General features: G+C 28.7%; 1 protein-coding gene across 1 annotated transcript; it reads right to left on the reverse strand.

The window, feature by feature from the left end:
* Positions 1 to 12,523: 12,523 nt before the first annotated feature.
* Positions 12,524 to 14,255, reverse strand: LOC107416892 (malonyl-CoA:anthocyanidin 5-O-glucoside-6''-O-malonyltransferase-like). Its single transcript, XM_016025442.4, has one exon. The coding sequence runs from the start codon at positions 14,099 to 14,101 to the stop codon at positions 12,713 to 12,715; it is 1,389 nt and encodes a 462-aa protein (XP_015880928.1). The 5' UTR covers positions 14,102 to 14,255; the 3' UTR covers positions 12,524 to 12,712.
* Positions 14,256 to 19,469: the final 5,214 nt, after the last annotated feature.

Raw genomic sequence — 19,469 nt, forward strand, 5'->3', positions numbered from 1 at the left:
TTTTTATTTTTTCTTTACATCTTTTATTCAGCTAAATTCATTAGATTTTAATTCTCACATGGTTTTTTTTTTTTTTTTAATTTGAGCCAATTAGTCTTCTAGATGCTGATTCTAATTAATCTAAATAAAAGTCAATATTAATTTGTTTGCTCTATCAGAAAATTTTGCAAGACCATGTTTCTAATTTAACTCTTAAACTATTGTTACAAAACACATTAGAAAGTAATAAAATATCAAGCTCCATAAATAAAAGATGCTTTATATCAACTAGCAAAAACTAGTAATGATCCTAAAATAAAAAGTGAAGCAATTTCTTTAGTAACATATGATATTGAAAGTTTTAAATTTTTATTAGGTATAATTATTTGGTATAATATATTGCATATAGTTAATAATATTAGTAAATTTTTACAATATAAAGATATGAACATTGCTATTGCATTAGATCAATTAAAAGGTCTTAATTCTTTTTTTAATGACTATAAAAAAAAAGGGTTTACGGCTGCTATGATTTCTGCTTAAGAGACTGCAAATGAAATGAATGTAGGACCAAAATTTCATAAAAAACATGTAATTAGAAAAAAAAATTTGCTGAGAATGAAACTAACTAAATGAGACTTATAACTGAAAAATCTTTTAAATTAATTATTTCAACTATATAATTGATAGTGCCATTTATTCACTTCAAAATATGTTTGAACAGTTTACGATATATGAAGATAGTTTTGATTTTTTGTAAAGACGTAGAAAAATCAAAATTGCTTTGTGATGATTTTCTAAAAGAAAAATGTTTAAATCTTGAAAACTTTTTAAAACATGACATGCTATGTCATAGTAATGGTTTAAATTTATTTTTAGAACAAAAAATTTTAAAAAAAATAATAAATGTAGAATTAAAAACGGCACTTTAAATACTAAACCATATAAAAAAAATTAATTTCTTTGAACTCCAATTGTAAGTCAGTTATACTATCATGTAAAAACTGATTAGATTTGATACGAATATCGGTCGATTTGCTCCTAAACCCGTATTATATTAGTCCGGATCGAAAAATTAATTTCAAGTTTTTATGGTCATCTCAATGCATAATTAACCTGTGACTAGAAATCTTAGTATATGATAAAGACGCTACAATAGTTGACGGATGTCCTATTGATAAGTCAAACTAAATACTCACTCTCTAATAGTGTTTATGTGTTCAAAGAGAACAAAGAAAATTATTTCTCACAAATAATTTTCTGAATAATATGTAAGCTGATTTTTCATTTAAAATAAGCATTTATATAGACTTTCAAAGAATAAAATAAAATCGTAAAAGACTAGTCAAAACTGGCCATATAGAATAAGAAACCTTGCTTGGCTGATTTTCACATTCATTTCCTAAACTAATTTGTATTAATTAATTCTTTTATTTTGAATTATAAATTAATTAATTTACAATCAAATAATAAAATTATAACTTTTCTAAGTTGATTTGTCCAGCAAATAAACAAATAAAAACCAAAATAAAATATAGTTTTCTAAAACAAAAAATCAAATTCAAATTAGAAAACTAGTTGACTAGTTTGACCACTAAGCTATTTTTAACCAATTTTCAATTTGTAAAGGTTCCAAATCAGCTCACATATGCCATGTAAGATGCAAAATAGGAATAATGATGATTTTCATATGTTGCCCTTGACTGGAACAAAGAGAAAATGTCAAATTACCAAAATATAGCAAATCCAACGGCAAATACAGCAAAACCAGTCAAAAATTCTTTTCATGCGCAAATGGACTTCTTGGATGCTTTTGCTTCTGCCTTGACTTGTTTCCATGACCTGTTAGTAATATCAATTGAGTTCAAGAAGTGTTGAACCCATTCTTTACTGTCCGAAGTCCACAAATACACTAAAAAAACTATCCGGGTCCATATTGATTTCCACTACTTAGATGCTTAAAACAGGCTTTGAATCTTTGGATATTGACAAGCCTTTTTGAGAATTGATAACTCCTTATACAAAACTAGCCACTTTTTTTTAAATCTCTTGACTTAAGCTCCAGTAATTGATCCGGTCTTCAACTGTATAGGATTAGCAACCCAGCAGGTTGTCAATTGTACAAATACAGGCAGATCTCATCAAGATTTGACATAACCCTCATGTAAAATTGCATATCTTCTATTCCACATTGCCCAACTAAAGTATGCAAAATTTTCTTATGGAAAACCAACAAATTAAGGAGAGCAAAGAAACAAAATTGGCAAGAGTTATAATTCTAGCCCTTGATGATCGAATGAAACTCAACTTTTTTTGAAATTCTCTTTGCATTTGAACAGCTCCATAAAACATAAAGACTGTTTCATATCCACCATAGCACAAGTCATTATTATATAATATCCTATTTATATATAATTTAGTTTGAAGGACTTAATAGATAAATATTAATTAATTATATATGTGATGGTAGTGCAAGAATAAGTGGACAATGACAAATTTCACGACCTTGCAATTTCATTAACTTTTTTTTTATTTTTTATATTTATCAAAATAGATCTGTTTATCAAATTTTTTTAATTAATTTTTACAGTTAGATTCCATAAAAAAGGTTAAAAACAAACATTTTATAATTGAATAATATAGCTATTAAAATAATGGCTAAATGTTAGCAAATTAGGTTCAAATAATGATTCTCCAAAATATTGCATCTAATTATAGTTAAGACAAAATTAAAGGGATCTAAATAAAATTTTCACAAAACATGATGGTATGTAATATTTTAATCAAATGGTGTTTTGCCACCACTTCTCCATTGCCTTTTTTTTTTAAAAAAAAAAAAATTTCTTTTATATATATATATATATATTTGAATTGATGAAATAGAAGGGAATATTTTCTTGTTTAGATGATTAAAAAAAGGTGGAAAAGAAAAGAAAGCAAAGGAAATTAAAATAATTGATTCTTTTATTTTAACTAACTTTGTTGTCCTCCCAAAATTAATATGATTTAATTAATTTTTTAATACCAAAATTATTGTTATTATTATATGCCAATATTTATTACTTTTCATGTTTTTTCTTTTCTTTTTCATCTATTATTCATTCAAACAAAAATTATTAATAAATATTTTCTTCTTCTTTCCTTTCCTTTACTCATTACTAATCATTTCTTTCCTTTTTTATTTTTTATTTTTTATTTTTTTTCTCTTTAATCCGAATAGTGTTTGACCTTGGCATTTTGATCGGTTCACCACAATGTTGAGTTCATGTTCTGGTAGGAGAAATTGGTGGAGCGAGAATCAATCTATCATTTGTTAACAGTGATTGGGCTGCTAACTTTTAGAAGAAAGGCCTATATTTTCTGAATAAATAAATAACTGTAGCCCTAGTTGTATTATATGTCATGGTGGTATTTCCATTTGGAAGCAGATATTTCATACTCTTATGCAGTAGTTTTTCTGCAGGTTGATCACAATCTTTTTGTGAACAAGTTTAAAGAAAGTAAAGAAAAATCAACAATTTTATTAAGAACGAGTGATTATAATAATATACGATCCAATATTTTTATTATCATTAATGGTTATTAAATCTTACTACTCGGTGTCCAAAAAGTCCCACTACTCCGTTACTTGTATTGTTATTTATTAGTTTTCGCGGGCAATTGCCTTCCCTTTTATTTATTTATTTATTCTTCGCTTTTTGTTTTTTGATTTTGTTTCTGTTTTTGTTTTTGACTTTCTATTCCGCCATTAGGATCAGTCCAAAAAAAGTAACGTGTCATGGTAATTCATTTTTTTATTTGTTTTTTAATCTATTTCACTATTTAATTTGTTAATTTTAAATTAATTGTTCATTAATATTTAAAAAACAGTAAATTCTACCACTTTATTCTAGCATTGACAATTCAATAATTAATTAAAAATGACTAACAAATTATAAGTATTGAAATTGATAAATATTTAAAATTTATACACAATTATGTAGAAAAAAACAAATATCAATGTGTTATCAAATGGGAAAAAACGAGAAAACAATTATAGAAGATGATGAAGCAACAAAGCAGCAAAAGAAAATAATAAAAAAAGGCTTAACCATTGCCTGACCCTGGACTGGGCCTCACAGTGACTGGGCTCACCTTAAACTGGATTTGGTACTTTGTCCTAGATCATGACTTTCTACGGTTCCTTAATTAGTGATTTACCAAAATATCCCCACATTTTTTTTTTTTAACACACACACACACACACACATATATATATATATATATATATATATATATTTGAAATAAACTAATATGAAGTGTAAAGACAAAAATCATTCAGTTGTTGGTGACGTATATTTTTTCTTCCACTTCTGAAATAAATTTAAAGCGTGAGAATTCAAACTCAACGCTTTCACACGAGTAAACATTGGGTTGTACCCCTTGGAGACATGAGAAATTGCATTAACCTTCAGTATGGCTTTGATACACTATAAATAAAAAAAATAAATAAAAAAGACTATCAAATTTTGATATATCATAAACATTTTCATATTTGATTATTTTTATTTTTGGTAAAATTTAAAATAAATTTACATATTTCAAGAGTTAAGTACTTAATCAGCAGCAATCAGATAATCTATTTAAACGTGGTATATATATATATATATATATATTGATAATAGGCAGATATATATTAATTTCAGAAGACCAAAAATACCTGAATTTATTTTAATATTATAATTAAAATATTGTAAATTAAAAATGTATTAAAATTTTAAGTGGACAAGTGGCCTGGAAGGCTTCAAAATAAGCAAAGCACTGCTAACAAGATTTCTAATAAATAAATGGAACACAATTGAACCAAAAAAAAAAAAATTTAAAAAGGAAACCAACTGTGGGAGCAAATTTTCAGTAATCATATGAGTATATAAACCAAAGGAAATTCTACAATGCAGATTGTTCGCATTATGTTGTAATGCGGACTTCAATATTAATGATGATTTTTGAAAAAACCATTATCAATATTTATCTTTGTATAATAATATTGAAAATCGTTTTTCCAAAACTATCATCAATATTAAAATTTGTATGACAAAAACGTGTGGTCGTCCGTACTATAAATGAACTTTATAAACTAAATTCATAAACAAACGTTAGAACCCGTATATGGGGTCCACTTTATTGTCTAGGAATTTTGTATATTTTCTAACCTTAGTAGATATGATCAGACATAAAAAAAAAACCATATTTCTAAAACAAACTATCAGCAATATTGTATACAGTCTAGTTGACGAACTTCAAAATTGTAGCATGTAAGAGCATCTCATTGCATTTCCTCCTTACAATGTCAAAAAATAGTATAATTGGACCTTTGTACTTTACAATGGTTGGCATTTTTAGAAAGAATCTTGCACGACATGGTGGTATTAGGTCAGTTGATATCACTCCAAGTCATCATGTATCATGTAGTAAATATTTTGCCACATGAGTTTACCATTTCGATTAATTTTTTCAATCTTTTAAAATGGTAAATTTTTCAGGTGCCCCCTTTCTTCCTTCTTGGATGCATCCCCTTTCTTCTTCCTTGGACTAGGGTTTTTAGCCTCCTCCATCTCCATTGTCAACGAAAACAAAAGCTTGAAGGTGAACAAATCTCACCTCAAGAAGCTAAACACTAGTGTTTTATTTTCCATCCTAGTTTCGAATCATCGGAAAACCCAACCTTGGGCTGTAATACTCTTCCAACTAAATTTGAAGTGTGGCTCTAGATCTATTGTGAGCTGCTCGTTCATCACCACTAAAGCATCGAAACCTGTCAATAGATATTTATAATGTTTAGATCGGTGATTATAATGGATGAAGGATTTGGTTCAGTGATGATGCCGTGGAAGTAGGTAGGTGGGTTAGTTTTTCTACCTTGAGTTCAAGGAAAATGGAGAAGCCATAAATAACCCAGCAATGGAAGAGGAAACCAGAAGCCAATCCTTCCAAGGAAGAAGAAAGAGGCACATGCAAAAAGTTCTCTTTTTCAAAATCCAAAAATACAAATAAAGAAAGAGTTGAAATAGTAAATTGACATGGCAATTTGTTTAACACATGGCATATAGTAGCACCAGCTAACCTGGTACCACCGTGTTATGCAAGATTTTTTTTATTTTTGGCAATGGATCCCATTACAATAAAATATATGGGATCCACACCATTAAATAATATAATTTTTAATTTTTTAATGGTTAAAGTTAAAGGAAGTGGAACCCAATTCAATATTTTTCACTTGACAATCTAATTAAATAAAATATATATTTGTTAATGCTATTTTTATCATATACCATTGGAAAAGCAATGCTAAAATTTCACATACTAGAGTTTACAGTAAGTACAAAATTTAGAACAATATAGGAAGATATATAAAAAGAGAAATAATAGGAAAGAAATAAAATTATTTTCTTGGAAAGAGCAGTAACGAATGAGAACAGTGAGCTTGCACCTCGGAGAATCAGCACATATTAACACCTAGGCTTAGGACAACACATTTAAAAACAGAAAAACAATGAGATACTAATACTTTTAGTGAGTGATCTAATTATAAAATATAAGATTAAGAAATAAAAATGAATAATGATGAATAAATTAATAAATGAATAAGTGAATAAATATTTAAAATAAATATTTATTGTTTGAACTCAAAACCCTCATTATTTCACTTTGTTTGAAAAGTTCTCCTTTTTAAAATTATTTTCATAAAACCTATCATTTTTATATTCCCCAAAATCAAGAAATTAATTAAATAAAATAGCATATAAATAATTTGAAATTAAAATTAACATTGAAAATAATTTGATAAATAATTATTAGATTTAGAATAAAATATCGTAAGGTAAAAATAAAATCATAAATAAATTTTATGTTAGGGAAATTTAATATAAAGTTAAAATTAACCTTAGTATATATAAAATTTTGATTAAATAAATAAATTAAATAATCAAATAATTTTTTAAATACTTTAAAACATGAATTTGAAATAAATAATTAAAATATAGTAAAATACATTCTAAAACATTTTAGTTTGAAAAACATGTCAGGTAAACAATCTGATGCATTATACTATAGATATCAAGTGGTGCCAATTAGTACCGGTGTCTCAAGTACTACTCTGTCGAGGAGGTTAAAGGGAGAGATCTGCAAATGTTTACCTTGGAATTCCAAGTCGTTGATGTTAATAACTAGTTATCCTACAATCAAAGGAGGAGGCAATTGATGTTCATTGTGCAAAATACTTATCAACCCTCTTTTCCATAACTCTCACAGGATGGTCATATATACATGCATGCTAAACATGAACATAATATGGAACACCAATATTGTATAGTGGATCTAAAACTATAACAACTTACAACATTGTAAATACCAAAATCTTCCATAAAATACCATCGGGTTTAGCACATATTTCTAAATCCATAAAATTCCATATTTCCTTTTTAACAACAATATAAATATAATAATTTTATAAAATTAATTATTGCCACAATAATTTCAATTTCATAAATATTTAAATATACAAATATATTTGTATGCACAATAAATTAATAAGATTATTTTTCTTAAAATTCTTAAAATTGATTTATTCAAAGGACATTAAATCACATAAAAGTCACATATAATTAAATTCACATAACATATTTTATTATGCATAATAAATTTAACAATAAATAAACACAAATAATTTCTTTATAACCATATAATCAATTTTATATAACAAATATATTTAAATTACAAAAAATGGCACAATAAAATTAAATAATAATTTCCTTAAATTTTAACACAGACATGACATTTTTCCAAAATTTTAAATAATACAAAATATATAAAATCAACAACCTAAAATAATTTTGGAAAACAGCCACTCACCTAAAACATGTGGATCACTCAAGATCCTCCACGGAATTGGTCCCACAGTTCACATGTATGTCTAAAATATCAATGACACACAATCCAATTAATATAATATTTTAATCAGGTATCATATACATGGTTGTTCCGGAAGAGCTAACATGAATGTTGTCAAAAATATTCAAATTATACACCAAAACAAAGCTTACAATATGAGGATTACACACTAGTCTTATCTCTAAGAGATCATACTTGTAGTGGTTGAGATTTGACCAGGAAGCTCAGGAATTAAATGTCCTTAGATCTCCTAATCTAACAAGATTTGGGTGAAATGGATCTTAATCTTGGGTTTAGAAAGATCAAAATAGGAGGAGAAAGGTTGGTGGACACGTCGAAAACTCACCCGGAACTAAGGATTCCAGGGAGCCATCACTGTCGCTAGTAAACGTCGTCGATGCTAGAATGTCTGGTGGCCACTGGCCATAAAATTTGGTGTGAGGTTGGCCGAACGTGAGCTTCACATTGGTAAGGACGGTGTAACAAAAGGGTTGCTAGATTGAGAGGAATTGGTAGGCGAAAGGGGCGGCATTGTTATCAAAAAACACGACAATCCCAGCACATTGCTAGCCTGCTAGCCTTGAAACTTGGCTGGTCGGCTGATCTTGAGATGGCCAACATAGTGGTCGGATGTGTGCATACTGATGGTGGGCAGTTTCTCTTCTTTACTCTTTCTCTCTCTCTCTCTCTCTCTCTCCTTTTTCTCTCTCCTCTCTTGCACCACTTTTGCTCAATAAAACCACTTCGTGGGTGCCACTATACACTCATAGGATTGGTTAATTTTGTGACACATGGCACATTGTCGGTGGGCATTGTGCACACTTTTTTCATACACGCACACATAGCTAGGTAGATGGTAAATGTAGTTTCAAAAAAATTTATCAAACTTTGAAGATCTGTAACATTTTAATCAAATGTCCAAATTAAATATGACACTAGTTTATGAATTCATATCGACAAATACTTTACAATGATTGTACAAGTCGAAACCAAATTTTGCAAGAATAAAAAGTCAAAGCAACACCACTCAAATAGTTTAGACCACAACTTATTTCGCTTATAACTTTTGAACTACGACTCTGATTTCAATATGTTATTAGTCCACGAACTCGGGTTGACATGTACTATGCATGATATCTTGGTCAATACAAAACTTTGTCTCCCCAGTAAAAAGTCAACCGTGGATCCCACTAGGTTAACTTGATCAAACTTGGTCAACATGTGAAAAATTCTTGTGTTCTTCGAGACGGAGTGTTATAATCTAGCCCTTTACAAAAATTTCTTCCATGAAATTTTGCGCATCACTGGAGCAAATAGGGGTACTGGTCACATATTTATGTCTCGGGCTCCCATCTTATTTTTTCAACCAAGTAATTCTGCCAGAGGACTTTGACTAGTGGGATGGTCTTATTGCGTAATACTCGCTCCTTGCGATCCAGGTTCTGCACTAGTTACTCTACATATGACAGGTCTTCTCTCAAGTCAATGTCAGGAGTTTCAAGTACGTGTGATGGATCTACAATGTACTTCTGCATCATCAAAATGTGAAATATGTTGTGTACTCGTGCTAACAGTTCTGGTAGTGCCAACCTGTATGCCACCGATGCATAACTCTCTTCCATGGGGACAACTTTAAGAAAACTCAATCACAAACTTCAAATTCAAGATCTTTTTTATGCACGTTGGTGTAACGCTTTTGTTAGTCTTGAGCAGCCCTAAGTCTTTTTCGGATGACTCTCACTTTGCCCATGGTCATTCGTAGGTAGTTAGACCCAACCACATTGTCCATCGTAAGGAGCTTCTCATTACCCACATCACTCCAGCACAGTGGGATCTAGCACTATTTCCCATATAGAGCCTCATACAGGACATCTCGATGCTCGTCTAATAGCTATTATTATAAACAAACTTTATCAGCGGCAATTGCTTGTCTCAGCTCCCTCAAAATTTATTGATGTATGATCTTAGTATATCCTTTAAGGTCTAGACGGTCCGCTTTGCTTACCTGTCTAACTGCAAGTGGAAGGTGGTACTGAAATTGACCCTGACTCCAATCACATTTGCTAACTTCCACCACAATCTCAAGGTAAAGCACGGATCTCGATCATATAATAGTTAAGTATTATTGTACAGTGAATGTATTTATTGCTGTAATAGATTTTCAATTGTTTAAGCTAAATAGCAGATTTAGTAAGCATACAATGGAGCTTCTCATTCTTGGCTCTATTTTGGATCCTAAAGATGTCTATAAGTCATTTAACACTGATGCAATTTGTATACTTGTGGAAAAAAGTTATCCTCAAAATTTTATTTAGCTAGAAAAAATCCTTTTAAGATTTTAATTGCAAATTTTGAACTTGATGTATCTCAAGATCTACAGTTACAAGATTTTGTTCATTGTTTGAGTTATATAATGGTTTAATAGAGACAAACAAGTCAAATATCTACGATATGATTGACAGACTAATTTATCTTATACTAACTCTTTTTGTTTCAACTGCAACTATAGGACATGCTTTTTTTTTTTTTTTTTTGCAATAAGAAAATTTTAACACGAGACTTCGAAGTAAAATAAATGATGGATTTCTAACAGATTCTTTAGCTGTATAAATTGAGAAAGAAATTGTCAGAAACAATTAATGTGGATGCAATAATAGATGATTTTTATAAAGGTAAAAGTTGAAGTGCTCAATTTTTCTCTTTTTTTGGCTATGCCCCCAGGCATTCCCGACCCCCCAAGATGCGACCCAGCGTCCACTGGCCGAAGCTGTGGTGCTTTAACCACTGAGCTCTCACGCGAGTCTAGTTGAAGTGCTCAATTATGATAAAAGTTATGTGATATTTTATTTCTCTTAGTATTATTTTATCTTTTTGTAGTTTTTCTATTTTTGTTAGCGAAAAAAATATTTTAGTAATATATTGTTATGCATTTTTTAATTTAATTATTTTATTTTAACATAATTTTCATTTTCGCATATACATATATTGTTACACCACGGCCCTCTGAATCTAATTCCTGGATCCCTGGATCCGCCCTTGTATAAGGTATAATCACTAGTCCAGATTTGAAATGTGCAGAACTTAATATTACAAGTTTAAACTCCCAATTTTCATTGAAAATTTGGAAATCTAAGCTTCTTCTTGGGAACTAATGTAGTTAGAAATAAAAATTCCATGTTATTGACTCAATCAAAGTATGCAAAAGAGCTGCTTATCAAAACCAAAATAGATGGAGCAAATTGTTACCCTTCGTATCGATGGCCAACAAACCCTTAACTTCTTCCATGGATATTACGACTAATCCATATTTGTGTAGCAGACTCGCAGCACAACTGGTGCTTTGCAGTATCTAACTATTAGAGGACCAGACATATCATTTGCAGTAAATAAGTCAAGTCGATTTGTAAAGGCTCCAACGTCTTCTCTCTGGGATAGTTGGAAAAAAATTACTTAGATATCTGAAGGGAACAATTGAACATGGTTTAAAACTTCAAGCATAACAAATTGGCTCTTCTTGGCTTTGCAGATTTTGATTGGGCTAGTGACAGAGACGATATCTAATTTCTCTTTTTCTTTCCTTTTCTTTCAACCAAACAACATCTTCAATCACATCACCCAAGAAATATTGCTTCTCCTTCTTAACCATGTGGACGGCTGTCATGGATCAAACCCCTTTGCATTAATCGAAAAATATGTGCATTAATTTGAGCACTGGTCCTAACAGGGACCGCAATACTGACTAGGTTCAATCACGAAAAAGACAAAAGACCAAACACCTACATATCTATTTATTATAAAATATTTATTCATACTACACAATGTCATTACAAGTTAACCTCTATTTTTAAAGATATATAGGTATGAAGTTACTGTAGTAAATAAAAAAAAAGTTGTGCATTTAAATATAAGTAACGTTGGTTGGATACTATTTTTTATATAATTATAAGTAACATTGGTTGGATACAATTATGTTTTTATTAGTTATCAAAACAGTCATGCAATTCGATAATAAAAATAGTCAAACTTATAATATTAATATTGGTGTTCACAAATACGATACTATATAAAAATTCAACACTACTAGTATATATTACAAACTAAATAGTTACAAAATATCAAAAGCGCATAATTCAATTGAATTTAAACAATATGTAGACTTCTAACCAAAATAAAAAAAAGAAAAAGAAATATACGACATCTGGACCACCAATTGCAATAATAACTTTTGGCAATTATAAGTCTCAACTTGAATTATCACATATGCATCCTCCAACAGTCCGAGCGCGGGTTCGAGTCACGGATGGGGAGGGCATAGGGGACAGCAAAATAAATAAATAGATAAATAAATAAATAAATCATTAAAATTAAATTTGACAATCACTTGTGTACTTTTCAATGTTTCCTTATTTTCTTTTGGTAGAAAATCTTTCTATGTTTACCTTGAAGTTCACTGGGCATGCCCGTGCCTATCAGATTGTCAATTTCAGTTCATATATATTATATTTTCAACATATATATTAATATATAATGAAAGTAAATTTTTCCACAGAATGATAAACTCTTATTTTTCTTGTTTGTTCGTTCTATTCTTCGGCCAGTATAGAAGTTGACAAGCTGTGAAGAAGCTCCCTTTCATTTTATATATAAGATGAGAATATTAAACGATAATTAATTTAAGAATTATGAAGAAAAAGAAGATGCAGTTTAATCGACCAGAACACGATGATCCATTATACCACATCGGTTTTTATTTAGAAAATGACAAAAGTAGAAAGTAGATAAAGATCCATAAAGAAGAAAAAGACTAAAATGGTAGGTCTTCAAGACCTTTAGCAAACTGAGATGCAAAAGCTTCCACAATATGTTTATTCAGAGGCAAACCAATCTGAACCCCACCATCACCATTTTTACTATCCGAAAGAGAAATCGCACTGTTTGTATCAAAGCAAGGCATATCCACCTTTGTGGGTCTTCCCCATCCAAAATCACTATTATAAACCTCAAACCGAGGAGACCCTGAAAAATTATACAATTTAAACGGAGGCAAACTGTGCTTCCCTGCAACCCTATTCTCTGCTCCATGAAAAATCCCATCGGTTTCCAAGCTTTTTATAGCTTCGCTTATGGCGTTCACAGCTACAAGAAACCCTTCCTTTCCCATTACACCTTTTGCCTCTGCAAATGCAACTTTCAGAGTCATACAATTACCAAAATACCCAAGCACCGGAGGTTCCAACCTAGATCTACAATCCACACCGAAGGAAATCAGTACCAGCTCGATCTCGGAGCTTAACCCTTCAGATTTGGCCAAGCAAGTGCACGTGTAAGCAACCGTCAGCGAAAACGTCGACACATGATGTGGATTTTGGTCCTTCCTCTTTGCCATTTCCACTTTCACAAACTCTCTCAGTTTTTCTATTTTTACACGGCTCAATTGGAAAGTGACCCGAACCGTATCCGATGGGATTCTGGGTTTATGATCCGGTAGCAAGCTTTTGTTGTTGGGTCCTCCAGATTGTAGACAGTTATTCACGTAGATTGCTTCGAGACCCTTCGGATCTTTTATCACGGATCTGTCGTACAATAGATTAAGCTCCGGCAACGACGCCGTTGAGTACTGATCTCCGATTTTGCATATGTGGGACCATGCTTTGATGAATGAAGTTGAGGATTTACCATCCAGGACAGCATGGTGGGTGGTTATTCCAATGGAAAACCCACGGTTTGGAAACACAGTTATTTGCAATGCTGTCACTGCTGCTTTTTCCTTCGAAACTGCCAAATCGGGAACGAGAAGATGAGATGCGGTGGATTCATTGATGTCAGCAGCAGATAGATCATAGAAATCGGCGTCGGACTCGGCCACGGTGAACGAAACACCATCGTCGCTGCCGCCGACGTAGTCGATGAGCGGTTTAGGAGAAGTTTCGGGCCAGCTTATGTTTCCGGCCAGAGGTAGGAAGTGGCGGAGTGTGAGCGATAAGGAGTGTTTTAGTTTTGGAAGTACGGAATCGAAGAAAGTAGCTGTGGAGACTGTTGGAAGTTCGTACAAGTAAAGACGTTTGGTTGGTGGAGATCGTAACCAAACCAAGTCGAAAAACGTAAGAGGTAAAGAGTTGGGTGTTTTAGAGTCTTGTGGAGGAGTCACAGTGGTGACCTCAACTATTTTGATGGAGGAGTTTAGGTTGGCCATGGCAACGACAGAAGATAAGTTGAATGGGGTCAAGGTTTGTTTTTGCTCAAGGGCAATTGTGATCGTTACTGATATATAACCTACAAATCTGAGTAAGTAATCACAATAATAATAATAAATAAATAAAAGAATATTGTCTTTCTTCAAGTAAAATACACGTGTATGTTTGTTCTTTTAACATTTCAAATATGGAAAAGGAATACATGTTTAATTTGAGTTTGATTATCTTTTTAATTCTTTTTATCATTAAACGATGCCAGATTATGTGCTGAGCAATGTTATATAAGCTAAATTTGTTTACTAAAACTTTAATAAAATAACAACATTATAATATATAAATGTTTAATATTTAACACGTTATTATAAATTAATACAGGATTAATATAGTTACTATTCATTAAAATTTTAGTAAATAAATTTGGTAAATATAGAATTACTATTATGTGTTGAATTGGTGATCAATTGCTTAGGATTGAAAAACAAAAAGAGTTATTTTGTGCACTTAAAAAAAAAAAAAAAAAAGAGATCCGAATTGGTTGGAATTATCTATGGATTCAATTTGTAATTTTGTGCACTTGAAAGGAAAAAAAATTACATATTAACGAACACAATTTATTTTTTCATGGGTAATATATTGACAGGTATAATTTTGAATATATATACTATTAAAGCATTCTCAATAAATATCGTTTCATGTTGTTTATTTTAAAAAATCTAACTTAAGTAAAAAAGATTCCCTCAAGCTCTCTCTAATGACTTTTGAATATAACCAATAGGTTTAACTTTTCAAACAGAGATTCTTTATTTTAATATTATATTGTTTTAATTTGTTATAATATTAAGATTTTATGTTATTATTGTAATATTTTAAAAAAAAAATAAATAAAAAAAAGGATATATAAATAGAGCAATAAATATTATAAATAAAAGAAAAATAAAGGTGTATAAATAAAAACAATTAATGATAATAAAATAATAAAAATATTATATAATATATGGATTTGGTTTGGTTTGTGTCCACCTCTAATTTAAACCCTTAACTTTTTAATACGGAGTTTAAGTCTTCAATTTTTCAAATTGTGTGATTTAGATACTCAATTTTTCAAATAATATAATTTAAAAATAAAGTAATACTTATTAAAAAATAATTAATAATCGATATTACAAAAAGTATAAATACATTTACGTTCTATTTAAAAACATTTTAGCAAGAAAAATATATTTTTTCAAAAAAAATCAATAATTTAGATAAAGTATTTTTGGTGAATGAGTTTAAATTAATATTTTTATTTTAACTTAAAATTTTATAATATAATAAAATAACCATAAAAAAATAAAAATAAAAAAATCAATAGAAGAATTTCTGGGTAAAAAAATAGCAATGAACGTCATAAAAATATTAATAATTTATTACGAGTTATATAAGAAAATTAATTTTATTTTCTAAACTCCTTGAGGCAAAAAGAAAAAATAATTTCTTTCATCTATATATGTATATATTTTTCTTTTAATAAATTTATAAATAATTATCTTTTAGTTCATGTATTATTATTTTTTAACCCAAAGTTCTTTATTGATTTTTTTATTCTTATTCTTATATGGTTAATTTTATTATATTATAAATTTTTACCGGAAAATAAAATTATTAATTTAAACTTATTCACCAAAAAAAATTTATTTAAATTATTAATTACTTTTCTTGAAAAAAAAAATATATATATATATATATATATATTTTGCTAAAATGTTTTTAAATAGAATTTAAACATAATTATACATTTTGTACTTTTGATTATTAATTATTTTTTAATGAATATTATTTTATTTATAAATTATATTCTCTGAAAAATCGAAAACCTAAATTGCATGTTAAAAAGTTGAAGGCCTGAATCGTACAGACATAAGAATTGAGAGTATTAAAGTAAAACTAAAACAACATTAGTGCATAGATGGCCATTAACAGTCCGTTTACAATTGGACCAATTCATACAAAATTTGAAACTTCGAACTCCAAATCATACAATTTCAAAATTTAGGACTTAAATCGCATAATTAAGTTTAGGATACTAAATTTTAATTAACTGTTAAAAAATCCTTTAGAAATGCTTTTATATCATCCTCAGATAGATAACTGAATGGTAAAAATTACTATTTTGATAATAATAATAATTAAAGTTCCAATTTCCATTCAAATATCAAAAATAAATAAATATATGTATATATATATATATTATTATGCTATAAAGTGACAAGTAATAATTATTTGTTATTTTAATGATGCGTGAAAGGTAATTAGACCGTACTTGATACAATTCGGCAATTTGTAAATCAATAGACTAAAACGTTGAACAGTTTTATAAGTATTATAATAAAACGAGTTGAAAACACCAAAATAATTGTTATATCCCACATGGTAACACGTGGTTTTTATTAATGAAAGATCCTCTTATTAATCTGTCTTAATTATGAAAATAGCCCAGTTGATGAACAAGACATCAATTTCATCTCTCTTTGGGCCGGACAAAAAGAAGATGCTTTAGTTATTTTTCTGATATGATATTTATATATGTTCTTTTCTAGTCAATTTTTTTTTTTTTTGGGGCCATTTTATAATTATGTTTATTGGATGGCATTAATACACGAAGCAGCATTCAATTATGTCCATAGGGTGCCGTATTGAGTCTCAATTCTGTAGCAGATTGTTGATTGACTTGAAGGACCATTTCAACAGTATAAATAATTACTGGATTCAACCAAATAAAACAAAAGATAGAGCAAATATAATGTTTCTACGATGTCCGGATCATTGGAATGCATGGATTCAAAAATAAAAAAATAATAAAAAATAAAAAGACTATTGTCGACAATAATTTTTGCTTTCTATTGTAACCCAAAAGTAGGGGTGGGCAAAATCCAATCCAATCCGTTCAATCCGTCCAATCTAATCCATTTTTAACGGTTTGGATTGGATTTTTATATCAATTGGATTGGATTGGGTTCAAAATATTATAAATTGTATGGATTGGATTGGTTATGGATTGGAAATATAAATCCAATCCAATCCAATCCAATCCAAATAATATATTATATAACTAAAAAAATTATATATATATATATATATATTTTCATTTTTATATATTAATTTTAGAATTTTTTTTCATTTTTATATATTAGTTTTTAAATTTTTTTTCCATTTTTATATATTGATTTTTAATATATATATAGATATATATATAAATTTTTTTTTCTTTTACATCCCCATATCCCAAATCCTAAATCAAATTGTAAGTTGTAACGCCAAACTAAACATTTACCTTTGTTGTCGCCCACCACCAGTCCATCACCATTACTATAATATATATATATTTTTTTACATCCCCATCATATATATATCTACATATATGGTATCCAATTGTTACTTATATATATATATATATATATAAATGTTTAAATATAATTTATTGCTAATTTTATTGTTTTGATCTTTGTAGAGCTTACAGAATCAACTAAAATTAGTGAACCTGTCAACGTTGATTGATTTATGATTTACCAAAGTTTTAAAGTAAAAAAAAAAAAAGGAATTATGCATTGATTCTTGAGTGAATAAATTTTGACGAATGTATTATTTTACATTATTTGTTCTAACAATTTTAATTTGATTTTATAGGAGTGAGATGATGACATTAATATTTGCTATTTAATAAGTGTATGATGTGTATCATTTGCTATATTTTCTTCTTTATTTTCTATTGTAGACTATGTTGTATTATTTTAATTGTATTTTATGTTTGGATAATTATAATTTATTATTTATATTTTATATTTGGAAAATTTTTTATTTGTATTATATATTTATAAATTAGTAAGTTTCAAACCGATCAACCAATCCAAACCAAACCGATCGTAAATGGTTTGGTTTGGTTTGGATTTAATACTTCAATGGTTTGGTTTGGATTGTAAATTAGAAAAACCGATATGTATGGATTGGGTTGTATTTCGGTCCAAAACCGAACCAACCCAATCCATGCCCACCCCTACCCAAAAGGAGATGAATTTACATGTGAGGGAGAGTGTTAGAGAAAAACATAAAAGACATGAAAATCTATATTCCATTGGCTTAAACTTTTGGGATCAGTGGTATTTTAACATGGTATCAGAGTCAGAGATCCAAAAGTTCCGGATTCAAAACTCAACATCTCTATCCAAAAAATTTAAACCATATATAAGGATCCAAAGAAGTCCAAAAAAAGATGAACTTACATGTGAATAAGAGTGTTAGAGAAAAATATAAAAGAAATGAAAGCTCATGTCCCATGAGCTTAAATTTTTGGGACTGGTTCAAATATATTTGTAAGTTTTTATAGTGTAGAAATCTGGATTATAAAATTTCTAATAATAAATTATCAAGCTTTTATGCTTCATTAAAAAAAAAAAAAAGCTTTTATGTCTAACATTTTAATGGAATCTTTTGGACTTGTTGCATTTAGTTTAACCATATTTATTCTCAGCTTACATTTAATTTAATTCACAGATCTTGCTTTTATTATTCGTCCATATGGATGTGTTTTGTTGTGAAATGGATATATACACTACACACAAACTCCTAGATGACGTGAAGACTTTAGATTATATATATTTGAGACGTAGAATTGTATGGTATTGAACTGAGATATATTATATTAGAATAAATTGTATTAATAATGTATAACGTTTGGTGCAAATATATATTGTACTATCGCAAAAATTACTTTTAACATAGAAAAATAATAAAATTGCTTTTTATCATCATGCAAAATTTTTAAAATAATTAAATTATTCAAAATAGACAAAATTATTTTATTATTATTATTCATGTAATTTTTTAAAATTATAATATTATTCATAATATTGAATAGAAATTTTTTTTATTATTATTCATGATAATAATCATATTATCAAAAGTTATATAATATAAAAAGAATTACTTAAGAAATAGTTTGATAGTAAAAATAAATTATACTTTAATTCTTTTCATAGTTATTGAAATTTCATTATAATTAGCAAAATAAAAAATATTTAATACTTAATATTCAAAATAAATATTAACAATATTTTCCAACTCAAATAAATTAATTATATTTGTTTTGGAAAATGTCAACTATACTGTTAGATTAGAAAATAAAAATTAGATTTGTTAAATTTTTTTTTTTCTAAAGATGGTTCGAACTTGTCAAAGGGCAAAAAAAAAAAAAAAAAGGAAGACAAAAGAATAAGTGTTATTAAATGAAGGAAAAGACAAACCCAAAAAAAAAAAAAACCTATAGAAAAAATTGAGTTGTGCAATAAAGTGTAAACCTATGGCTATGAACCCTTGGGGGGCAGCTGCTTA

The sequence above is a fragment of the Ziziphus jujuba genome, chromosome 4, assembly GCF_031755915.1.
Source record: "Ziziphus jujuba cultivar Dongzao chromosome 4, ASM3175591v1".
NCBI lineage: Eukaryota > Viridiplantae > Streptophyta > Magnoliopsida > Rosales > Rhamnaceae > Ziziphus > Ziziphus jujuba.